The sequence below is a fragment of the Wyeomyia smithii genome, chromosome 1 (assembly GCF_029784165.1).
Source record: "Wyeomyia smithii strain HCP4-BCI-WySm-NY-G18 chromosome 1, ASM2978416v1, whole genome shotgun sequence".
In the NCBI taxonomy this organism is placed as follows: Eukaryota; Metazoa; Arthropoda; class Insecta; order Diptera; family Culicidae; genus Wyeomyia; species Wyeomyia smithii.
In genome coordinates, this window is record NC_073694.1 from 63376967 (window position 1) to 63403895 (window position 26929).

At 39.4% G+C, this 26929-nt stretch overlaps 1 protein-coding gene across 1 annotated transcript in view; it reads right to left on the reverse strand.

Annotated features, from left to right (window-relative positions):
• LOC129721625 (nuclear factor 1 C-type) overlaps positions 1 to 26929 on the reverse strand; it is a 67963-nt gene that overhangs the window by 36174 nt on the left and 4860 nt on the right. The window contains exons 2-4 of the mRNA XM_055674388.1: positions 19508 to 19559; positions 19254 to 19369; positions 18815 to 18976 (exon numbers count right to left, since the gene is read on the reverse strand). Coding sequence (XP_055530363.1) covers positions 18815 to 18856 — 42 coding nt within the window. The 5' untranslated portion in view covers positions 18857 to 18976; positions 19254 to 19369; positions 19508 to 19559. The remainder of the gene's footprint in view (positions 1 to 18814; positions 18977 to 19253; positions 19370 to 19507; positions 19560 to 26929) is intronic.

Genomic DNA, 26929 nt, shown 5'->3' on the forward strand with positions numbered 1-26929 from the left:
ATCCTGCTTTATAGGGGAACTGCTCCATTATTCATCTCAGCCCGTATATTCATCTCACTCAACATGTAAACACAATTGAAAACAGGAAAAACGCATATTTTCTTCTTAAACCAATCTGCTAATCCATGGAATGGATTCTTTTTAGTTCACTTTAGATTTCTCATTAAGTAGAAACCTCAAAAACTCACTTACAAGCTCTAAATTTGATATTATAGTCAGGCATCTGCACTTGAAAACTCATTTATTTCAATCATCTACCTCAGAAAATAAAATCCGCGCATTGTTCTGTACGGCTACAATGGGACTCGTTCAGCAGTCAACCAAAGTTTTTCTCATCACTAGCGGACCATTTTTTATTTTAATCACTAAACAAAATCATTCACTACACTAAGAACACTTTAATCTTTGAATTGTTCACCTCAAATTTCCAAACCCAGCTTGAATTAGCAGAAATATATGAGATGAATTTCTACAATTACTAAATTTCAACTGTATGTATTTTCATCTGATTTCACTACCGTGAAGAAAATAAAAAGTTGCCAATTCGGTTTCTGTTAACACGAACAAATCCTACTGAAATTGTTGAATTATTCCGACATAATTGATATAAATGGACAGCACTGCAGTGGTTACCTAGGTTACCATATTTGCACGTAAACAACTACAGCGGATATCTAGGTAACCTACTACGACGGGCTGCGGCTACGTTCATTCATGATAATGTGATTCATTCATGATTAACAGTGCATTGCAGTGTGATGAATATGGGGGCGTCGTGAGATGAATAATTGAGCAGTGATTTAAGTTTTGAGATGGATATGGAAGCGTTGTGCAAAATGGTTTGTTTTACAAAATTCAGGATAAATCTAGCTAAGTTTACTAAATATACAATACGGAACGATTCTATTAGAGCACGTAAACGTATTTTGTTTATTTGTTCAATGATTTCATGAAAATATGTTGTTTAATCAGTGCATTCTTCGCGAATATCGGCTTAATGAGATGAATAATGGAGCAGTTCCCCTGGGAATTTAGATGTAGGCATTAAACTAGAATTCATTTCGAGTTCATTAGCTTCTCAAGATCGAAAATCCATCAAAGAACTATCGAAATATGTACTATTCAAGTAGAGGTGTTGTATCGAACAGGGTTAATATGTGAAAAAAGCGAAAATAAAATTCACCGTGTAATTAAGCGTGAAAAATTTTTTGCACCAAACTTTTTTCTCTACTACAGCCGAGGGAAACAAAAGTGGTAATCACTTTAATGAGATTATTTACACAGAAGTACGCCGCAGTGCGCACTACAGTAACTGAGATAATAGAACAGAGAAAACTTGGGTTTCATCGTAGAAAAATTTGATGCAGAGCAGCCGGGGTGGCGATTGGATTTATTGAGTTTCGAGATGCAAAGCAAACTAACGCCATCTATTTTCCTATCTAGATGCTCCTGTAATTTGGTTTGGTAAAAGTAAATTCCATTTGAAAACATGACAAAAATTGTGAGAATTTTAATTTTTTTTTTTTTTTTTCATTTAGAAGCACACAGATTTGATTTCCCTAATTTTTTCATTAAAAGGCAATAATTACCTGTAATTTGATCCAAACAGATTGAAAATCGATCTACTGGATCAAAAGTTGAAATTTTTTGAAAAAGAAATAATCGAATAAAACCGTTTTTTATGGTCACCTTATTCCGGACCATCTTCATTTTGGAACCTAGGTATCAAAGTTACGAAGTGCGAGAATTGGATAAGCGATACAAAACTCGATTTTATAACAACGTCTTCAATATTCTGAGGTTGTTGTAACAGAAAGCATCTGAACGGAGGTTAGAAGTTGTGGTTTCGGGTCCCACCTACCGAACCATATTTTTCGTAGTTTCCACTATTATATTTTTCAAAACTAACTTTGATCTAATTTTCTGTCTTCATCGCTACATTTACTCCTTCAAACCAAAAATTAAAAATAGCATGACTTTGCTTAGAGTCATAAAAGAAAAATTTCTTAGTTCAGTAAGGCATTCACACGCCACGAACTTTCATACATTCTGAGAGGGTCCTGCCAGCTCCTCTGTCGAATTTAGCGAGCTAGCTAAGACCATAGTCATCTAAAGGAAACATGAGGACATATTTAACTCATGAAGAAGCTGCACGCACGATGAGTGTCGCATTTCTTCAAAATTGATCAAAAAGACCTACGTGCCAAAAATTTGACGGAGGATCTGACATTGATTGAGCGCAATAGGAAGAAATATTTAAGACTATTCGTGACAATGGATGAAATATTCCTAAATTCGATCGACAGTCAAAATTAAGGTACAATGATCGAAAAAAGTGCTCTTCACCAAAACAGCACTCTCGCTTATTCCGCTTGCAAGACCACCGATAAGTTGCAAGTATTGTGCTACAAACTGGTCCCCCAGATTTAACCACCAAGTTCAATGAAGAGGTAGAGTTGAGGACATAAGACTGTTTCATAGGACTTGACGCGCAGCATTACGAAATTGGCATCGAAATGCTGTAAAACAGATACATTAAGTTCATTGCTCTGTTTTGTCGAAAAATAAAATAAAATAGACCAAAGTACATTAGCCCATTTTGGGCATAGTTTAAGTGAATATTTCTATGTTGTTTTCTAAAATATTCGAAAGAGCAAACTAAAAGTTCAATTACCTTGAAATATAAATTCACGAAGGGGTCTTTTATTTCACTGTTCAGCTAGAACAGTTAAGTTACTTTAAATGATCCTACCAGCATCTAGTTCAGAAAAACAAAGAACGAAATTTGCACCGACCCGATATTCAGCTGCGTAAGTTAGCACCAGCTCTACAGAAGTCCTTCCGCCGTACCGGCCATTATAAAGCTAATACAATATGAAAACACTCAATTACAAAGCTGATAGTCATTTTACCCCGGTCCGGAAAGTGAAACCGACAACAAACCCATCAAGGCGTGCGTACAGCACCCACCCCCTCCCAAGGTCCGGCCGTTTGAAGATGTTCCGACACAGGCGAGGCGAGCCTCAAGCAGAAAAACCTGTTTGGTATTGGCGCGAGTCCGAGCAGCTCTATTTGGGCACTATCGAACCAGCCGTCAGAAAGGTGTCGATGATGATGATGGTGGAGATGATGATGATGATGATAGACACTTTATTTGTTGCAAGTCCTATTACTTAACTTCGTTATTACAGACTAGCAGCCCTAGCCCGACCGGTCGAATGACTCGGTAATGGACCATCCTCGCGGGAGCGGCAGAGCCGACCGGGGAAGTACAACACTTTGCTATGCTTGATATGTTTTACAAACGATATATATACTGATAGCGCCAATTATTCAATTACTTTGCACCCATCACTCGCAACATGTCGATGCCGAAAGGGCCTCGCTCGGGAGCAATCCGAAGCACTCAAAAGTAACCTGATACCATCTCAATCAACCGACAAATGGTTTGGTCGGTTCTTGAGAGGGATCGCCGAGAGGCTTTTGGCTCGAGCTGGGAAAAACGCACGAACAAACGGCGCATTGATGATTCGAAGCTTTCCGAAAACGAAGAAAGGTAGCGGCGAGGGGGTTAGAAAGAGTACACATTTTCCAACACCCGCACATTGCTGCACCTCCCTGGTGAACATTTAGGGTAGGTACCAAGGCAAAGAGTGACGGCAAACGCGGCTCTGGTAATGAAGTTATCGCCAACTAATGGAGGGCTGCCGAAATACGAAACCATTCTACCGGGCTGCGGATCAGAAAAGTACGAAATTCGGTTCGTAGCCGAGGTAATTTCGTTACCGGACTCAAAAAGGAAACGTTTATTTTCCAATTAAACAGCAGCGAGAGGGGAAATTTGCATGTTTTACGCGCTGATCCTTGGTGGCAATGGATGGGCGGTACACAACATGTGTCGCATTTGATGTAAATGTTTGACGTAAATGTTTGTAAAGTGTGTTGTAGTGTTATTTATGTTCATACATTTGCCGTGCAAGTCGGAAGCGAAGCTATCTCCCTGATGCCTATTCACTAACTTTTCATTTTTTCTCCAATATTTCGAAGCCATTCGTGGACTCGTTTATGAAGTCCCAAAGGTAATCATCCTCATCAGAGAATACACCCCGGTGAGAGTCTTTGATGTGTATCGCTGCCACAAACATAACAGCGTTCGTTATCATCCTTGCCGACGAAAACATATGAAATATTAATACCCACCACCAAACAATAACAAGATAATCACCTTATCTTTTGTACGAAACTGAGCACAACCCCGCTTCTGTAGGCAATGATCCCGTCAAGCCGAAAATTAATTCAATACAACAATCGCTAATCACCGGATAATTTTCCACCCTTGAATTGCTCTAGCGCGGGTAGGTAGGGGGTGAAGGCGCCCGGATAGACGTGGAAGCCACATCTTTACATACATCTATCTGATAGGCAATAGACTAGATATCTCAGAGCAGCAGCCGAGAGGAAACCTGATGCCACGTGTATGTGCGCCGATAGCCGGCAGGCATTTGCTGGTTGTGGGACAAGGGACGAATTTTGAACGCTGTACGCGGTTTGGTGCTCGTAGAGATGCGGTGAAGTTGGCGGCTGAAAATCCCTGGGGGGGTTGAATTGTTATAACTGAACGGTAATTTGCACGTGAATGAATTGAAATTGTTTGGTTATTTTTCTTTTTATTAGTTGCTTCAACACTATAGTTGTTTTGATTTGAATCACTTTTCAGTTTGAACAAACGACTTTCGAATGCTGTGAACGAATCATCGATCTTGTCCTCGATGGAGCTGATATACCTGTATTGCTGCTGGAAAAGCTTCGTATACAATAAAGTCATTTAAGTTTGTGCTTTGTCGAAAACGCGCAAACGGATCTATGCCTGCATCGGAAGCATCAATATCCAGGTCATTGTTAGAGTTTTTCGACATTTTTGGGCTTCTTTCCGCTTTAAAGCAGCCTTTTGTTCAGGGTTAGTCAGTTTTTAGAGATTTCGTCTTTATTTTGACCTTAGTCACTATTTAATACTCTCATCAATGGAACAAACAAAGTTTTGTATAGTTATTGAAGATTTTCGGAACCAGCGATGTAATTTTTTAAAACAATGAAAAATATACATGAACATAGACTTTTTTGTGATGTTGTCGTAGGCGGCACGCGCGGATTCCCAGATTTTCTGGATAACTGCTCCAATTTGTCCCACGTTGGAGATCTTGTAATCAGCGAGCTTCGACATCATGCTGGACCAGACAAAAAGTCTATTGAGTTCAGGTAAACTTAACGGCCATTCATTTTTATCCAGACAATCCATCATATTGTCCCTACACACTGGTTATCTCCGAAGAATTTGCGAAGACACGGGGCACCATTTTTGTCCAAATTTTCCGTTTTATAATAAACAGCATTGAACCATTTCAATGTAGAATAATGGTACAGATTTTGGTTCGGCTTATTTCTACGAGAACGAGTCATTGCACATCCTATGTTCTAAACACATGCATTCCAAATGAAATTTAACCCATTTATGGTTGAACAATAAATTTTAAAATCCTCGTTTGTTTACTTTTTGGTCACTATTTAGTCCCTATTTGGTCACTATTTAAAATAAATACTACAAGGTATACAGTCCTAGGGTTGTATGAAATGGTGACGTGGGACTAAACACTGTAATTAGAAGGATTTTTAGTTACAAAGGTTACAAAATCTGCAGACAGCAACAATTCGTTTGTACTGTGGTTTAACTAGTTTTTTATACGCAGCCTCCCCATAATTTTTTTTTTAGAAATATATTGAACATCAATCTAAAGAAGTTCGACTACATTTAACGATAGTTTTAAAATAGTTTATTTGACACGACACGGACTACACTTAACGATATTGTGTAGTGTTTTTTTTTTGTGCGAACAACATTTATTTACGAGGCACAAGCGTGTCGTTGTTATTGTATAAGCACCAAGAATTTCTCGCAATGCGTCTGAATCAGAATTAACTCTATTATGGAAATAATTTCGAAGCCGTTACATAGGTTCACTCATAGGGACACAAAAGAAGATATGTTGAACAAAATAATCAACGGAAAATCATAACAATCAATAGTTATAAGGAACTTAAAGTTTGAAATGATCAATTTCTGTTTTTTGTTTGACAATTTTTTTCATTTGCCAACAATTACATTCACTGTGTTACGAAGACAGCTAATAAACATGAGAATATTATTTGTTAAGTTGAAAACAAAAATATATCATCTAACAATGTTGAAATGTGAACAAAGATTCTGAATAAATCCTAGTGAATCGACAAAATATTCAGAAGCATTCGCTGGCTCTTAAGCTTCTATAATTTTGTATTTTCAGAAATCTACTCTTTCGATCACGATCATTTAGTGAAAATCGAAGATAAAATGCAAAAAAAATCTTATGACCGTTACAAAAATGCTCAATTCTTGTTGAATAGTTTTTTTTTTTCTAAGGTAACACTTCATGAGATAAACTTCTAATCACTATCAATGCAGCAGCATTGCAGTTTATCCTTGATTTCACGGAAATAGAAGTCGTGTACCACTGCAATGATAGACGACGAGAGACCAGCGGCGCTCGGCTCCACATCATATGTAGGGGTAAGTAGGGTAAGACCGCCCCCTTAAGCAATTCTGTTTATAGAAAAAAAAGTTGCGCCTGAAATTTCATTTTTTCCTCGCTAAGAGGTTCTGCTATTCAATACCCGCATTTAAAAAATAAGAACTGAAATATTTTTGTTCATATTCTTTTTTCAATTTTAAAAATTCATTGATAATGTGCAGATCTTTTTCATGCGGGGTAAGCCCGCCCACCAGCGGGGTAAGATCGCCCATCATTTTTTGAGGATAACAAATATTTTTAGGGCCAAAACGGTTGGTTTTATCGGTAAAGTGTCTTTGGAAGGTAAAGGTAAAGGTAAAGTTGTAGATGATATCCTTTTTTTTAATAAAATATACTCTGTGAAAAATCTGAAATAAATAACTATTTTTTTCTTAGTTTTTATTTTTTTTTTTTGTTTTCCGATTATCCAAGTTCAAATCAATTTTGTGGTTTTCAAAATAAATAGATTTTTCAGAATTGGGGTTTTTCAAGATATTCAATTTATAAAAAACTTGTCTTTAAGATAAAAATAAAAACTCATTAAACCTATCTGTATGTGAACCTGTAGATTTTGTAGGCAAAAACATGATTTTTTTAATAAATTGAAAAAAAAATTTAATTCTATTTTTATATCTTTTCTTGAAATTTTTTACAGTGCATACTTTATTTCGGAAGTAACAAACTACTATTTTCAACTCTGCCGGAGACGTCATATCGATCAAACAATCCGTCCTGGCTCTAAAATTATTTTTGTTCATTAATACCATTTTTACACAAGTTTACTTTTTTTCAAAAATTAGTCTTGTTAAAAAAATATTACTAGAAAAACTTCAACCAAATCGAAAATGGTCGATAAACATCGATGTCTTATGTTGCTTAATATTGCTTTACTGATCCATTAAATATTCCCTTTGTAGTGTCGAGGCTTTTGGGTCTTGAAGTAAAACAACAAGCAGTTGTATACGTGGCGGTTTTACCCCATATATAGTGGGCGACTTTACCCCCAGTGGAACATTTTCATATTCCATCGAAAAAGTAGTCAAAATTACAAGATTACTCACGGCCTTCGATATTTTCGAAAGAAGACAGATTTAGGCAAGCGGTAAAACGTGTATTCACGAGTAAAACAATAGATTTTAAGACAAAAAATTCTTAAGTCCCGTTGTCGCAAAACAATAGCGCATTGACTGGCTGCCAGTTGAAAGGTTGTTTTTGATTATTTCTGTGACCGTTCGCGCACTATCAAAAAAGAAAGGGGTGCAAAATGTTATGTAATTATACTGTAATAGACATGTTAAAGAAATTTTTCAATTATTATATAACTTGGTAGTAAAACTACGGTGGGCGGTCTAACCCTGTTTACCCCTATATTATACTGTACGGTATTGTTGCTTTTACCAGCATGTTTCCTTTCAAGACATATGTTTTTATTATGCTCTGACAGCAGGTTTAGAAATTGTTCAAGTAAAAGGCTTACTTCAAAACTTTTTGAAAGATCTTTACCTTCGAGACTTCAAATTAGTCTATGTTCATGGAAGCAAACCTTAATTGACCTGTTGGGACGGGGAAACTCTGTCCATTTTTTTTTTAATTGAAACAGAAAATATCACAGGGAATGGTTGGTGTCCATTCAAATCGTCTGTGCTAGGAATCTATTTGAGAGAATCGTGTGACTATAGAAGCCAACACGGATGGTTAACGAAAGGCTTGTAAACGGTCACCATTTTCATTTGATTTCGCTTCCTTAGTGTGCGTCACAGTCAAATTTCGTTCGTAAATGTAAAACAACCAAACTATCGCCGTTCAGATCACAGAAAGAAAAGAATAGCCAAACGACACTCGCGTATCAAAGAGATGCACATTGTCAATCGTTTAGCGATGTTATTTCTGCCCATTTCTGTCTACTTCGTTCATTTATGTTATGGTCAATGATATAAATAATTTCCAGAATACACGCATCACTAACTATCGTGGCATCACATCCTTGTGCGCTTGCTCTAAGTTGTTCGAGATAATTATTAACGACGCTTTATTCGCTAGCTGTAAACATTATATTGACACCAAGCAGCACGGATTTTTCCTAAACGGTCAGTAACTACAAATTTAATGCAGTTCGTGTCTCGCTGTGTACAAACCATGGATTGTGGTTTTCAAACTGATGCAACCTGGACTTGAAGGCTGCGTTCGATGAAGTGGACCACGGGATACTGCTTGGTAAAATGTTTAGGCTCGGTATAACATCGGATTCCGTACGCTGAGTTTGTGTGAAAGTAGGATCTGTTGTTACTGACCGCTTATCCAATATGTCAGGAGTTCTTCAAGGTAGTAACCTGGGTCCGCTACTCTTCTCTATCTTTATCAACATGCTGCTCTTCTGCTGCCACCAGGCTGCCGGCTGTTTTATGCTGACGACACGAAACTGTTTAAAAAAATTAAGTGTTCGCGTGAATGCATGGAGCTACAGAATTACCTGAACACGTTTGTGAGTTGGTGTGGAACGAACTGCTTAACGCTGAGCATAGATAAGTGCAACACAATCTCTTTTAATAGGAAGCGTACGCAAATCGAATTTACATATTCTATTGAAAATAAACATCTTCTTCGTGTGTAGTGTGTAAAAGACCTCGGAGTAATTTTGGACCGCGAACTGGCATTTAAAACCCATTATGACAGCATTATCGCTAAGGCAAATCGACAACTTGGGTTTATATTCAAGATTGCTGATGAATTTCGCGATCCGTTATGCTTCAAATCATTGTACAGTTCCCTCGTGAAATCAATCCTAGAGACCAGTTCTGTAGTATGGAGTCCTTTCTATGCAAATTGGTCACACAGAATGGAACTTACTTTACTTTACTTTTTTGGCTAACGGACCGTTCACCGGTCTAGGGCCGAACGAATTAGAAATGTCCAGCTTCTTCTGTCTTGGGCAGCCGTTCTCCAGTCTCCCCGTACACCAGCAGATCGTGCATCTTCTTCCACCGCGCACATCCACCGCGTGCGAGGCCTACCACGGAGTCGACGGCCTCTTCCTGGTTCTCTACTGAAGATAGTTTTGGCGGCTCTCTCGTCAGGCATCCTGGCTACATGTCCAGCCCACTGAAGCCTGCCCCGCTGTATTACCTTCACTATATCAGCATGTTTGTATACCTGGTACAACTCGTGATTCATGCGTCTGCGCCACACTCCATCTTTCAGTTTACCGCCAAGTATCGATCGCAGAACTTTACGCTCAAAAACTTCGAGCACTCGTCGATCAGCTTCCTTCAGCGTCCATGCTTCATGTCCGTAAAGGGCCACCGGGAGTATCAGCGTCCTATACAGCGCTAGTTTTGTGCGAGTTTGCAAACTACGGGACCTTAGCTGGTTACACAGACCGTAGAAAGCCCTGTTCGCAGCTGCAACTCGTCGTTTCACTTCACGGCTCATATCGCTGTCACATGTCACAAGCGTACCAAGATAAACGAATTCGTCAACCACTTCAAATGAAAATGGTGCAGAAAAAAATCATCCGCTATGCTCTTCGCTTTCTCCCTTGGCGTGATCCACAGAACCTACCACCATACGAAAACCACTGCCGACTTCTTGTTATTCAACCATTAGAACATCGACGACAAATCGCACAGGCCGTCTTTGCTGCAAAACTATTGACTGGCCACATCAACTGCCCAAATATTTTAACCCAGCTCAATTTATACGCTCCTGAAAAACCAGTGCGTCACAGAAACTTTTTTTATTTGGAAACGCGCAGTCGACTTTATGGTTCCCACGATCCGATTCACGCCATATTCCGCCGCTTTAATGAGTTTTATGAGTTATTTGACTTCAATATGCCGATCAACGCTTTTCGTCAGCGAGTTATTGATGTTTTACGAACAACCTGACTATATTTTTAATTTAATAATTCATTAAGACTCACCATTGTCAGATTTTCGTCAATAAATAAGCAAGTTATAAGAGTTGTAACCCAATTTTTCCGTCTTTTGAGGGATATTTCAAATTTGTGCAATAAAGGCACATCTACTTATATTTCAATAATGGATTGGAATTATTGTGAATTTTGAAACTAGTCTTTGAGGGATGAAACTAAATACTATTTAGAACCGTTTGCCATCAATAATTCAAAACTGCTAAATTTTGAGTTGTGCCAGTATTGAATCCAACTGACGATATGTCCAGGTGATCTTTAAAAAGTTTGACGTCATCAGCGTATAATATACGGCAACCATCCGGAAGTAGCAGAAAAATATCGTTGATGAATAACATAAAGAGTAGCGGTCTAAGATCGCTACCTTGCGGTACTCCAGAGACATAAGTGAACTGTACTAAGAGCTAAGTCCCTATCTACACACATAGTGTTCGATTCACCAAATAGGATGCAAACCACCGCACGAGGCAAAAAGACACTCCCAATTTTTCGAGTTTTGCTAAAAGTATTCTATGGTCTACTCGATCATGCCGCAATCAGATCAGTTTGGGCACCGTTACTCATGTTTAGCAGGCAATACGATGAAAATTCGACTATTTTAGTAGTTATTAATCATTTCGGATAGAAACCAAGTTGATCCGATGAGATGTATGGTTTGCAGATGGCGAAAAGAGCGTCGTTAATGATAATTTTCATTGCCTTGGAACATGCACAGAGAGATGTGATGCCTCTGTAGTTTTATACATCGTGTCTATCGCCTTTCTTGGGCACGGGAAACATGACGGAAAACTTCCAACTGTAAGGAAATGCATGTTGCTGAAGAGATAAATTGAATTGCAGGCATAATGGATGAATGAGAACAACGGCACATCGTTTCAAAACACACGATGGAATTCCATCCGTGCCAACAGCGAAAGATAATTTTAGTTTATCCATGGCAGCAATAACGTGACGACTAGTTATTTCAAGCAAATTGAAATCGATAATACCTCTCGGGAGGTCACTAAGAGCAGCATAAATTTGTTGTGTTGTGATTATGATACACCAATGGCACTTTTTAGTGCCTCAAAATTATTCAGTTGAAATAGTTATGATTTTTCTGGCACTCGCTAGCAATTTTTAATAATTTGTTGGCATGCAGCCAAACCGAACCAAGCGCCAAAAACATTGTGGCGCTGAGAAGGGCCGATTGTACTTGGCAGGAGAAAGGAAACAGTTTACTTCGAGCTAGTGGATTACGTAACAGCTTAGGTTTAGCTCTAGCTGAAGGCTTGGTTAGCTCTACGGTCAACAACAATTGTACAGCCAGCTATCTGAACTTGGCTGCTTTGCCGATTTTCTTCGGTGCCATGTTTGCACAGCACAGTCTGTCCCCTTTTCCATATTCCTTCATTCTTTAACCTACGTGGCACCGCCTGGCTGTAGCGTAAGTTATTTAAAAAAAAGTTAGTTATTTGAAAAAGTAGTTATTTAAAAAAAAATCACACCTTTTTTTCAGCATACAGGTAGCAGTTTTGTTCATCTTCACAACGCCATATCGTTTATTCGAAATTACAAATTTCAATGTCTGATCGCGTGAAAGGAGTCAAAGCCAAGGTAAACCCAAGTTCCCGTTCATTACGTGCTGGGCTTCAAATTTCGGTAGGTCGAATTTAACTTTGGGAGTTTCCCTAAGTCAACCATGTGATAATATAATGTTTCTAGAGCCAAAACGATTTGATTTGATCAGTACAGTATCTTCGGCAGAGTTGTAGATAAAGATTTTGCCCTTTTGTTTTTTTTTTTTTTTTGATAAAGTTTATTTTTTTAATTTTTTTTCCACGTTCAGAATACTATTATTAGTTTTCTTATACTGTGTACTGTTTCTAGAAAAAAATCAAACACATAAAAAGTGAGTTTTTTTTAGATATTTTATTTTTAATAATGATTGTTGTTTTTTTTTCTACACATTCTTTTGCCTAAGGTGTATATTTTTTATGAAAGGAATAAATTACTGTCTACAACTTAGATTAGTTGAATCAATCAAATTAACCGTTCTGGTCATATTTTCCTGTTTTTTGTTGTTGTTTTTTTTTTTAAGATATTAGCTTTATTGTGTTTCATTTATCCATGATCAGACGTTTAGCACAGAACAGATATGCAACTTAACTAGAACAAAATTCTGCAGCAAACCGGTGCCCAATCTTTCTGGTCAAATACAGACGGGCAAGGAACGACATGACCACGATCCTGAGACGTAAAAAGCGCCAGCAAGAGGATCGTGACCATGAAGAGCTAGAAGAGCTGTTCACTGCTAATGAGACACGAAAGTTCTACGAAAAGGTTAACCAATCCCGTAAAGGCTATGTGCCGCGAGCCGACTTTTGCAAGGATATGGGAGGTAACCTCATCACGAACGACAGCCAGGTGGTCGACAGGTGGAAGCAGCACTTCGATGAACATCTGAATGGTGATGCAACAAACGGAAGCGGAACTGGAACGGACTTGGGAGAGCCAGTAGTAGATGACCGGGTATTAGCCCCCGATCTCCACGAAATTCAGCGGGAGATTGGGAGGCTGAAGAACAACAAAGCCACCGGCAAAGACGGCCTGCCGGGCGAGCTCTACAAACATGGTAAAGTAACGCTACAGCACTACACTGGGTCATTTCCAAGATCTGGGAAGAGGAGAAAAACTGCCGGAAGAGTGGATGGAGGGAGTCGTCTGCCCCATCTATAAGAAGGGCGACAAGCTGGAGTGCTGTAATTATCGTGGCATTACGCTTGTCAACGCTGCATATAAAATACTCTCCCAAGTTCTATTCCAACGTCTAACACCTTTAACAAGGAGGTTCGTGGGGCAGTACCAGGCAGGTTTCATGGGAGCCCGCGCAACCACGGACCAAATTTTTTCAATCCGACAGATTTTGCAGAAATGTCGTGAGTACAACGTGTCCACGCATCACATTTTTATCGACTTCAAGGCAGCCCATGATACAGTTGATCGAGAACAGCTATGGCAGATCATGCACGAGAACGAGGACATCTTCCCGGATAAACTGACGCGGCTGATCAAGGCTACCATGAACTGTGTGATGTGTTACGTGCGTGTCTCGGGGATGCTCTCGAGTCCCTTCGAGTCATGCCGAGGATTGAGACAAGGTGATGGACTCTCTTGTTTGCTTTTTAACATCGCCCTCGAAGGTGTTATACGAAGAGCGGGCATCGACACGAGTGGTACGATTTTTACGAAACGGGTTCAGCTTAACGGCTTCGCTGATGACTTCGACATAATAGCACGAAACTTTGCGACGGTGGAGGAAACCTACACCAGACTGAAAGCGGAAGCTAAGCGCATTGGACTGCTGATCAATGCGTCGAAAACTAAGTATATGAAGGAAAGAGGCTCCAAGGGGAACAATGTCAGCCTCCCACCCCGGATCACCGTAGACGGCGATGAGCTTGAGGTGGTAGACGAGTTCGTGTACTTAGGATCGCTGGTGACCGCTGACAACAACACCTGCAAGGAGATCCGGAGACGCATTCAAGCGGGAAATCGTGCCTACTTTGCACTTCGTAAGACAATGAGATCCAATCGAGTGCGCCGCCGTACAAAGTTGAAACTGTACAAAACACTAGTTAAACTGGTAGTTCTCTATGGGCTAGAGACGACAACACTGCTCTTAGAGGACCTCAACGCCCTCGGAGTTTTCGAACGGAAGGTGCTGCGAACCATCTACGGTGGAGTACAGACTGAAGACGGAGAATGGCGTAGACGCATGAACCATGAGCTGCATGCGCTGCTAGGAGAGATCCCCATTGCACATCTGATCAAAGTTAACAGATTGCGATGGGCCGGACACGTCGCAAGGATGCCGGACGACAACCCGGTTAAAACGACCCTTTTCAGTAACCCCTCCGGCACCAGAATCAGAGGAGCACAGCGTACACGACGGCTTGATCAGATTGAAAGTGACCTACGAGTGATAAGACGCCTGGGAGCATGGCGCCATACAGCCCAGAACCGAGTTGAATGGAGACGACTTCTTGATACAGCACGAGCCACCCCGGCTCTAGCCTGCTAGGTAAGGTAAGGTAAGCTTTCGCATTCATTTATTGCTGTTCCATCCTACATTGATTTTACAGTGCATCGGTCGAACAGTTCGCTTGAATAGTTTGAACATGCACCAAAAAAATATTTTTTTGCTTCGACGACCAGGCAAAAAGGTGATCTTGAAGAGTTGAATCTATCAAAATCAAGTTAGGACATGACCGCATTCAAGAGATCTTTAAAGCGGCAATTCAGTAACAATTCACAATCAACGTCAATAGAACAAATTAAACTAAAAATCTTTAAACCTTTCAAACATTGTTTGACAAATTTCCTTAGATTGTACACCTCGCGACTGTTGAAACTATTTTAACCTGTTAGTAGATTTATTTGAATATCTTCGTTGGACTTGGAAACCGAATTTCTCGACCAACGACAATATTTTTTTCTCGTACCGATTTTTATACCTAACATTGCAAGTAATGCATATCAGACGCGCTACACACAGCACTGCTTACGACATTAGGTACAATATTGAAAAATGATTGTCGTTAGTCAAGATATTCAGTTTTCGACTTGGGCAACAATAAAATTCATTAAAAATATATCTACATAAAAACCGTTGCACGTATGCGGGTGGTACTGTACGATTATGATGAAAAGGCACCCTCGCTATACCAGTACCGGGGAGAAGGAAGGATTCTCTCTGCGAAAAGCACATACAGTCCTTATATTGAATGAATTTCAAGTGTAAAATGCGTCCTCTGCACCGTTAGATGTCGATACTTAAAATAAAGAGATTTTGTCTCATTTTTGGTTCTTTAGTTGAACAGATGTGCGTTTAGCTAAACTTATATAGTTTCTATGAACATAAATTTTTTTTTCAGAAGTTCTCGGGTTTCAATTGTTTTTTTTTTTTTTTTTGTTTGGTGATAAACAATTCTGGGTCCAAAAATTCTCGTAATTATCAGTACCATTTTTACATAAACCCTTTCCACAAAATAGTCGTGATTCAAAAAATATTACCAATAACACAAAATGACATCTTAAACCCATAAAGTTAAACCCACTTTATATTTCGTCGCAGCTTTCCATTTACTGTGGTGCCTCTAGTGGCGGTTATGAGAAACCAATGACAGCGCAGCGATGAGAAAGGTTTGTTTACATAGTGGTGGAAGTTTCTTCAAGTTCGAGTCAATAGATCAAAAGTTTTCGACGATGGAACGATGGACGTGAGAAAATTTATAGTATTTCAAATTCCCCAAATTAACCGCAAACAGCGTGCTGAAACGAGTTAATGACATTCTAACGCTGGATCGCGCTAATCACCGCTACCGCAGAAGTGGAACGATTGACAAGCAGCTACGATTGAATGTTTACACAGCAGTTCGGACGAACCCTGCGCGTACCCCAACCGGACCCTCATGCAGAATCTCGTTGCAAAACGGCGCACTAGGAAGCTGGATGAGAAAGTCTTGAACAAATTCGCGCTGTATTTTAATGGACGATGAGACATACGTAAAAATGGATTTTGTACAGCTCTCAGAACAAAAATACTACATGTGCAACGCGAGGGTGATGGCGCCAAGCGTTTTAAATTCGTGTTTGCTGACGAGTTTACTCGAAACTGATGGTAACAAATAAAAACTAAGGTTTTCATCATCGGATCAACTATGAATGGCCGATGTACAAGGAATAATGCGTCCAGAAGCGGATTCCACCGTTTATCCATTTACATGATGGTCCGTTCATTAATTTACATGATTGGTTAGCTACCACTACAGCCGGGAAGTCATGGATTGGTACAAGGAGATTGGAATTGATATCATCGAAAAAGCTATCAACCCACCGAATTGCCCAGAGCTTCGTCTAGCGATGATCTGAGCGATGATCAATAACAAGTTGAAGAAAAGTGCCAGAACGGTACAACTAGCTGATTTACATAGATAGCGGAAAAAAATGGCGGATCGAGTTGACAGTTCCACTGTGCAGAAGATGATTGGCGGTATAAAAAGAAAAGTGCGTGAATTCATCCGAAACTCAAACGAATAATTTTTTCCGTATTTTTCCCTCAAAGGTCAATAAATTTGTTGCAAAATGATATCTCAAGGTTTTTGTTATTAAATGGATCAAGCTTTAAGATCTTCTGTTTATAGCTTCAGCTAAATAAAAAATGACTTACTAATTGTAAATATTCACTTGATTTTTATCTAGTTTTTATTAATTTATATGTGACTTTATGATATTTATTCAAGGATTCAAGACTCCACTCCCTTTCAAGAAACAGCACGTATGAAAGCTCAAAGCCTTAACAGCTCTGTTGCAATTTACTTACTGCAGCTATATGAGCTAGAAAAGTTGTGGCATCGGTTTTCTGGGACGCGAATGGGATAATTTTGTTCGCGGGGTTCTATTGGACCGGAAAATATTCAGCTTTATTTTTAGTTTTGATATAGGTTTCGAAACCGGGGTAAGCTTCCAGGGTCCGGATAAGTTTAGATAACATTCTACTCACTCTTTCCCAGACATGTAGACAACCAATAAACAAAAGAGTTGGTGACAGCTGATACACCGAAATTTATTTTCAAGCTGAAGTCTACCCGTCTAGCCGCTCACACTTACAAAATCCAGTTTAATTGTAAATAAGTTTAATGTTACTAGTTTTACATTATACTTCACGTAAAGCTTCTTAGCTGTTCGTAGCTTGTTTCTTCTGTTCATTCAAGATTTTACTAGATTTAAAGTCTTTTGGTGAAAAAGTACATTCTAGTGAAATAAACACTTTCTAAATATAAGTTTTTTATCTTTCTGTGTGGAGTGAAATTTTGTTAAATTTTCTTACAGCCAGTCTTGTCCACTTACTCATCTTTGTGCATTTATCAACACATAAATTGCATCACATCAGTTTTTAGTAGGCATTGCGATGAGCAAGAAAAAAATTGAGCGATGAATTGCGCGTAGGGAGTGTGGAATATAACTACACACATGAGTAGGCGAGCCAAAGCTGCGTGCTGTTGAGTAAATTTACTGTGTCTGGGCTAAATTTATTATAGACCAGCACCGTGATAGTAAAAAAAACTCAGTGAGCATAACACAGTGAGTATAGCGCAGAGTCCTACGTAAACGCTACAGAACAAGTTATTAAGGAAACAGCCAGAAAAGTTTTCCCAGCTAGAATTTTCATCATAGTGCCCTTATCAATGAGCAACAAATGTTCGTTATCTACATTCCATCAGTTGCAATTGAGAAAGTCTCTCTGCGGAAGCTTTATGCGCTTACTCTTTACAATACAAGCTTTCTGATGTTGCGTATTTTGTTTCTCCACACAGTGTGCATTTGCTTTTAGCGCGCGAAAAAAATAATCAACTCACCCGTTTTTTTTCAACATGCTTCAGTGTTCTGTGCAAATTATATTAACCTTTTTTGTTACACACGATGAGTATGCCGAGACTGCTCACAGCAATTCCAAGATACTTTATCTGCTATCAAGGTAGTGGCATCGGTTTTCTGGATGCATGTGAGGTGAATTTCATTGATTATTTTTAAAAAGTAAAAACAATCAACATCTGATATTCCACGAATTGATAGGTGTGATTGCACTAAATTATTTCAATGTATTTTTTATTTTATAATATAATAGATAATACAAAGCAAACACGATTCCTTTGTATTTAAGATTCGTATTCCTGGAAAAAGGTCTTTGAAAATTTCGTAGTCATGAAGACTAAGCTCGAAATTACTCTGAAAAATATTCGGGAATGATTTTTTCCCGAATAATGGCCAAAAAACTTCTTAAAGGTTTACATATTTGCGCTCGTCCTCTTCTTAAACATTGCATAACTCATGCATTGTAAGACGTAAAATCGATTCGAAGAAAACAACGGTAAAACAGTTGTCATAGACAAATTCATGCAATTGTTTACGAAGTAGCAAATTGTGAAAGAGTCGAAAAAAAATGTTCTGAGTATGATTCATAATTTCTAATAGGTCTTTTTCCGACACATATTATTCAAGTACAAAAAAGTGCTACTAAAACATTAAAAACATTAAACAATAAAAGAAACTTTTTTAGTTAGTTTTTTTTTCATTTTTCATATTTTTTCTGCAATCTGGTTTTTCTGTGAAACTTTTTTTCCCAGAATTCATATTTTTCCGAATTGCTAAGAATAATTTACGGTAAAATAATGTACAAACTTAAACGACATTCTGTGACTTATCACCAAAATTATGTCACACTCGTTGCACCCAATCTCACCTGAAAGTCCCGTTTGCATTTGTTTTCCTCGTTGTGGGTCATCTTCTTCTCGTGCTTCTTGAGGTAGCGCCGCTTGGCAGCCTGCAGGTTGAACCAAGTGTAACTGAAGGACTTAACGTAAGGCAACAAAGCTTCGATGAACGGGTGGAAATCTTCTTGCTGCTGTTGGGATCCATCGTCGCATCCGGACCGGAAAGTAAAGCAAAGCAAAGTAAAATGGTATGGGTTGGTTTGATGCATTTAGTATCACCAATTAGATTAGAGTTGATTGTAAAGTGAACGGAAATTGATTGCGATCCATTTCGCTGTGCACTAGAAAGGCGAAACGGACGCGCATCGGATTGCAGTTTCAAAGAAAGTTCCTCCAGCAGAGACACTGAAAGATTTCATTGAATTTGCATTCCTCTGCTAAGCAGGTTTCAATTTAGAGTCCAATTACCGGGGGCGGAATTTTGCGGCTTGCCAGTTCAGGATCGAATTCCGGACTGTGTACACCTCGAATCGCTCTGTGGCTCTGCCTTTCGACCGAAACGGATAAATTTTGAATCGAATTTCCTGGAACAGGGTACATTAATATGTATAGCAACAAAACCAATCAGACCCCGTCCGCTCGGTTCCCGAGCGCATTCGAGGTTTGCGGATTCCGGGTGGGTTATACTTTGCCTTAGCTACGACGGCACCGGCCGTCCTTACCTGTGACAGAAAGGGACCTTTGATCGAAGATTTGGAATCCATGATAAACTTCCTGTGTGCGTTTTGTAAACGTCAGTCAGTTGTCGGTCGAAGCCATGCAAAAGGGAGAACACAAAATAAACACCAGTAAGTGAGTTTGTCAGGCTAATAACGTGCGAAGAGATTTGTTTGGTTATTGTCTTTATTTAATCTTTGTCCGGAGTCCGGAGCAGCTAAAAGGGGTTTTTGCTGCACTTCGCATCGGCAGCCTGTTGCAAACGGCAGAGTGTTTGTATAACGGTGGCGGTTTTTTTCTGCCACTGCCCTTCACTCTCCTTTGAGTCTCTCACTCGCTGAACGGTCGAATGCCACTAAACGGATTCCGTTGGATGTCACTTCTCAAAGGCCACAGACTGCTCAATTAGTGTAATGTAGTTATCATTCAGCAATCATCAGTTACTCGTGTTGCATAATTACTGTGCTCCTCAGAAATCATCAAAAAGGAACTGTCAACTGCAACTTTATTCGCAGCTCCTTAGAAATGTTTCAGAGAAAATGATCGCATTCGATCTCGTATTGATTTAATAAAGATCTTAAGAAAACACATCAGTAGAATTCTAGATCTACTCAATCGATTTAAGGCTGAGTAAACTCAGCAATTACTGAAAAAGAGTTGATTGTGCTTAACTCGGGGTTATTCATTCCCCCACAAAACGATAAAAGTCAAAATTTACTGCATCGATTAAAGGCCAACCCATTTTGCACCTCCACATGACTCACTGCAGCGCCAGCACAGACGTTGTCGGTTAGCTAGAAAAAAAAAACTTACTTCTTGCCAGATAATTTGAACTTACATCCCGAATCCTCCTAACGAGCCAAACTACCCCTCCCCACTTTAATGCGCCATCAATGTTACCCATTAGGCAAGCAGCTAAAGAATCCAGAACATTTTCCTAAGAACCGAGCCAAATCACTTTCATTCATCACATGCCTTATTTCCTGGCCACCGTCCCAATGTCCGCTTTCCCTCTCGCCCTTAACCAGTTGGCTCGATACTTTCACCCTCCCCCCCTGTCCCGGAATTCCCTTCCTGGGTTTCCCTACAAAACTTAGATTTTTCATTCATTCATTCGGTTGATAACGGTCTTGGCAAAGTTCTAAAATAGTACTACGCTCCGCTACTACTACCGTGAATCTCTTCGATGCTCGCTCGGACGGCCGGCCGTCGCTTTTGGCGTTGGATTCGGATGCTCTCGCCATCGCCATGCTGCTCGACACACAGGTAGAAGTCACTGCCAGGTCCGCCAGCCAGAGAGCGAAAGTGTCTATTTTCGAGCCAAACTGAAACGCAGCAAACGGCACCTATATTGTACCGTACTTGGCCAGTGACAGTATCGTTGCATGCCGGCCGACCGCGGGATATCCCCAGCTCGACCAGTGCCAACTAGACCAGCCAGACCGCGGCCAAATGAGCCAAGTGCCAATGTGTGTGCGCCTGCCAGCAGAGCGCGGTCCGCACGCGTGTGTGTCGTGTTATCGGCCAAGTGCGCTGCAAACGCATCGTAGCCGCATGCGGAAGGGGCAGCCGAGGCGGCCAGTGGTGCCAGTTTGTGCAATTCGCGAACGAGTTGACGAGCGAAACCTACTCCTATGAATGAGTTGGAAACTAGGGCACGGGGTTCTGTTGTTGTGTTACGTAAAACTAATATATTATTTATAAGCTTTACTTTAAGTTTAAATTTGTGATGGTTTAACATGATTGAGATTTTCATTTGAATTTATGTTTAAAATTGTTCCAATGTTCACCAAAAATTTCGAGGAAAGTAAGCTACACGGGAACCTAGATTTATTTTAGGATCAAAGCCCATTCTAGTGCTCAAAGGTGGTGACCGCATCTTTATTACGAATGAATAAAAACATACTCGATAGCAGGGCTCTACATTCTCGAAACAAAACAATGAAACTGAATATCTCGCGCTGTCATTTCGATTCGAACAGTTTCATCTTCACTTGATTCCTTCCGGCTTCTGTCATCGAATCACTTCTTTCTCTCTTTCCAGTCTGTTGCTCACCGGATCATTTCAAATGAAACTGATGACTGTTTCAACTGGCGGTGAGAGTGACAGAGAGAGACTTTTTTCTTTCCTTGAGCGTCTCAATTGAAATAAGCACCGCATCGCGTCGTCGCAAGCCGTAGTTAGAACGGCAATGGCATCCAATAAATACGTCACTTCCTCTTTCCTATATATGCGTGAAGTACTGTATGAAGGCCTGTAGATGTCCTGTCTCCGTCAGCGCTCATTATCATTTGCAATTGAGAATCGTCATGTGAAAGTGATGGTGATAATCTCCGCTTTCAATTGAAAAGCATTTGTATCAATTTCAAGCCCTTCAGTTGTCAAAGTCAAAATAAGAGCTTTCGACTGGGTTTCATGTGATTCACGAAGTGCTCGAAAATGATACAAAAGCTTTTCAATTGAAAGCGACGGGTCAAAGCGTCACTATAACCTGATAATTGTCAATTGAAAATGGCTGCTCAAAATGGCTCTGCTCAGTAGAGTTCATAATTTAAATTCTACCGTAATGAATACTATTGAAAATAAAGTACCGATCATAAAAGAATGATAAGATCAACACTCAAGATTTCTTCTGTATTCGTACTGGAAACAAACTTCATTACGGAACGATCTATTTTCAAGAACGTCAAAAACATGAGAGCACTAGGAGATGATAAAATTTTCTATATCCTCATCAAAAGTCTTCCGAGAAACGAGAGCTCTTCAAATTTCTTTATGAGAATTTTGAACAGTTGCTTTGCGTTAGCACATTTTCCTACAAAATGGGAAAAATGCCAAATATTAAAACCAGGAAACGTCCAGCTGACGCATGAAGTTATCGGCCAATTAATTTTCTCTCGTCTATAAGCTAACTTTTTGAAAGAATAATTCTCAATAGAACATAAACACATAACACATGGTAATGAGAGTTTAATTTTTGCGAATGAGCAGTTTGGTTGAACTGAAACTGCTTCTCTAGACATAGAACAGGCAACCGACAGGGCTTGGCATAATGGTTCAATAGCCGAAAGGCCAAATTTCAGTTTTTCTCTTCACATTATTAAAATGATACAAAGTTACTTGACCGACCGCACTCTTCAGGTTAACTATTTATATCAGTGGTTTCCAACTGGAAGTCCGCGGCCGGCTAAATAGCCGCGAGGCTAATCTAGGGGGCCACGAAGATCTTAGTAAATTTGACAAGTGATTAAAATTTCTTTCTAGATATCTCAGTGAGAGCGGATTTTCAACTCTACTGCGTATTAGGACAATGATGTGCAACAAATTAGCCTTGCAAGACGATATAAGACTAAAAACCGCAGCCTCGTATTGCGAAACTTAAATCTGAATTTCTTTTGGGAGGCCGCGAAGCTCTCTGTGGTTCGCAAAGGGGGCCGCGGAGCCGATTTGGACGGTAGATCCGCTGGATTGCCTGTTGGAGCTGGTGTACCTCAAGGAAGTATTTTGGGCCCAATCTTATAAATTATTTTTACTTCAGATCTTCCTGGTTTACCACCTAGATGTGAGAAATCTCTGTTTTGTGGCAATACAAGCATTTCCGTAATCCAGGTATAATATCTTCTTACTTGTAAAAATGGATGTTTTTTCCTAGTGCATCAAAAACAAAATTAACTAATTTTCCTAGAGTTTTATTTCTCCAACCCATCAACAATCACGTTGTTAAGATGAACGTTGTGGTCTTAAAGGCCTGCCAAGTGAAATACTCAGAGCCAATTCATGATAAAAATCTGACTTTTACATTGCTCAAACTGGTGATGTACAAGAAGATGCTACAGAACATCAATCCTTGTTTTGAAAAAAACATCATATTTTAGAAACCGTAAGAGCTGCAGACAATACTAGACACTATTTTCAAAGGTTTTTAAATTTCCAATCGATTAGCATTATCAGATTTTGCATACAATGTTGCCAGTATTGAATTTGTTTACGTTTGAAAACTAAAACTGTGTTTTTCTCGAAGCATCCCCATCAAAATACATTATGCACCGTTGCGGAGATATTCAACTTTGATGGTAACGAGTTCGTTGAATCCAAACAAAACGCCAACATACGTGATACGTCTCATTCAAATGCATTCGAAACGAGAGCACCGCTGCATCTTTCATTTTGTGGATAAGTGAATCTTGTGTAAATTTTTCCGCTGATCACATTGATGGCAACAGATTAAAAAAAAATTATGTTATTTTGAGATAAACACTGCTTTAGTTTTCAAACGTAAAAATTCCAATACTGGCAGCATTGTATACAAAATCTGATAATGCCATTCGAGTTTAAATTTAAAAACCTTCAAAATTAATGTCTAATATTATCTGCAGCTTCTATAGTTTCTGAGATATGATTTTTTTTTCAAAACATGGAAAATGATGTTCTGTCAAGAGGAAAAAAATGAGGGCCCCGCAATTCTCGAGGGTTGTCCATTCGATCCAAAACTTTAGATTTTTTAGTTTCGACCTTAACAAGTCATTTTATTTATTTTGGAACGAATCGAAGAGGGTCGTTACATTTGCCTGATCACTTGAGATAGAATGACCATACTATGACTATGGTAGAGTACACAAAACAAATTCTAAATGAATCTTAGTACCTAAATGAAAAAAAAAAAACAAAATATAAAAGAAATCCACACAATTAACAAGTCTCTAACATTTCGATGGCAGTTTTTCAGTACTGATCGTCAATCCTTTCAAATAAGTAATATCTAGCGCAATTATTTCAAGCTTCAAATGGTGATAACCTGGAACGAGCGTCAAACTTAGCTCCGACCCTCACAAGTTCCTATCTTACACCTCCACAAGTCATATGATTACAACTGACACATGGACACAACAATTTGATGTTGCCTGGGCAACGTTGTTATTCGACAGTAACTAATTGACTTCACTTAACTTAACTTCACGGTGCGACGCAATCATTTGCGGTTCAAAACAGCGTCTGATCTCAATGTAAGGAACGGCTGATCATCGTCCTGGTGTCAGCGTGGGATTCTAAACAGAGCTGACACAATGGTGCATCGGCGAGACAGAGGGTTGGGAAAGGGCCAACGAGCCGCCCCGGAAAACAACATGTTACATACAACGTGAGAGATAACAAAAAAATCGGAATAATTGGCATGGACCTACGTAATGGAATAAGGATCACTATTGGAAACTTGGAGCATGGAACTGCAAATCCAGGATGCGATCGGTAATCAGATCAGATGCCGTGTCTCATGATAACGGCTATCGGTGCTTGAACTTTGCAGTCTCCACTGGTATGGACTTCCGAAGTACCTTCCACCCTCGCAAAGACCACTCTACCAACAGACAGAAAATCAAATCGACCACGTTCTAATCGACGGCAGGTTCTTCTCCGACGTCATCAAAGTTCGCACCGGTGTATAATACCCGCCGAAGTCTAACGCCGCGACAAAATATTAAGAACTGCGGTACGTAACACAGCAATACGCGCAGCAGTTTGAGACAGCGTTACTCACGAAAGAGCAGTTTAGCGTAGCTACTCTTGAAGATGACTGGGGGAGCAGCCATAGGTAGCACTACTGTAGCACTACTAGGTACAAGGGATCTGACTGATAGAAACAGCTGATTTGACGGCGAATGCAAACAGTTATGCTTATGAGAATGTACGAGAGTGAAGGTGGAACGATACCGACGAGTACGGAACAGCCAAAACGCAGTTCTCCGAAAGAAGAAGTGCCAACAAGAGATTCCAGATCGCGTAGTGATAGAAGAGCTGTACCAACATAAGATTATTTATTTAGTCCTTAGATAAGTAATGTCGCTAGTGTGCCCATTGTGTTCGTGGTAAATCATGTTGCGCCAAAGATCCCAAGCACTAGAGCCGATTTGCGCGATTTGACTTGAGAAGAATGCTTTAAGAATCATTATCTAGTAGACCCACCTCTATTTTGAGCTTTGTTATGAGCAAAAACTGCCAAAAAGAAAAGCAGACTACACTGAACCAAATTGCTCGCACATAAATGTATTATCTTTTACTTGACTTAAGCCCCATTTGCGACTACGAAGCTTAAAAAGAGCTCAATCTCATATAGATTGTCAGAATATGCGTGTTAACAAAGGTAAAAATATTTCTTTCCTTTACTCTCTTAAGCAGAAAACAAAACAAATATCAGCAGCTATAACAACGAAACCCGAATAACGAATGTACCTCATTTTAAAACCGATTATCATCTTTTGCTTCAAACACATAAGAAAAAGTATTCTTTTCAGAAGAAAAACATACACTTAACAGCTAAAAATAGCATGATTGTTATTAACTATGGGAAAGATTATAGACGCGCACATTGATTATGTTTGTGTACGATTTCCTCAACCTATCCCGGCGGAGAAAAATCAATTTTTACCTCCAAAAATAAACTTCAAACTCTTATTACTCATCATTGCATATTAAAGAATTATCTGTTCTCTAACCATACTAAATAGTTTCATCGTGCAAATTTTTAAGTATGATTGTCAAACTTGACACCCGCCGTGAATGGGTTAATGGGGCTTCCCTGGATGATTCTATTTCACATATGCGCTTGAATTCATGCTGTCAACTATAGACAAATATCACTAAAAATATAAATGCGAAATCATTCATTGATAATATTTTTTTACCAGTGTACATAGCGAATCATATCATTTGACGTAAATTATCAGTGCATCGAGTATTTCGGATGATTTTCTAAATTTCACCCGTCTAATACTTCTGAATAATAAATCATCTAGTAAAAGCTCCACGATTCCGTTCAGTGTAACGACGTTTGACGTTCCCCAGCTGATCAACTCTATAACATAACCTATAAAAATCCAGCGACGCCAGCGACATTACTTATCTAGGGACTAAATAATCTTACGTACCAACCTAACGACACTCGGAAGTTCTACAAAAAGTTGAGCAGCTTGGCTGCGTGCCGCAAACCGACATGAGCTTGGAATGCAACCTCCTTACGGACGAGTGTGAGGTAGTTGAGTTGTTTAGTTATATCAGTTTTTTATATCGTCTGAAAGAGCTGCATCTTCTAAGCAAAACGTAATTTTCAAAAAATTCTATTGTTGTCCTTCAATTTTTAAATCACAAATTAAAACTGCTCGAAATAACTTCAATGACAGTTTGCCCGTGTATCAACTATCATTCAAGCGATTTAGAGTGATTTTAATTCTTCAATTTTGACATATCTAATACGTGATGAATCAAGCTGAGACATATGGTTAACAAACCGCTTTGACATGTTAATGATGTTTTTGTGGCGCCATACACTTTTAGTTGTATGAAAATGTTCCAAATAATCGTGATTTGTGGGAACTGTTACTTTTCTCATTTCATTCAAAAAGCTGAGGTACATCGAGAGTTGAATATTTCCGAC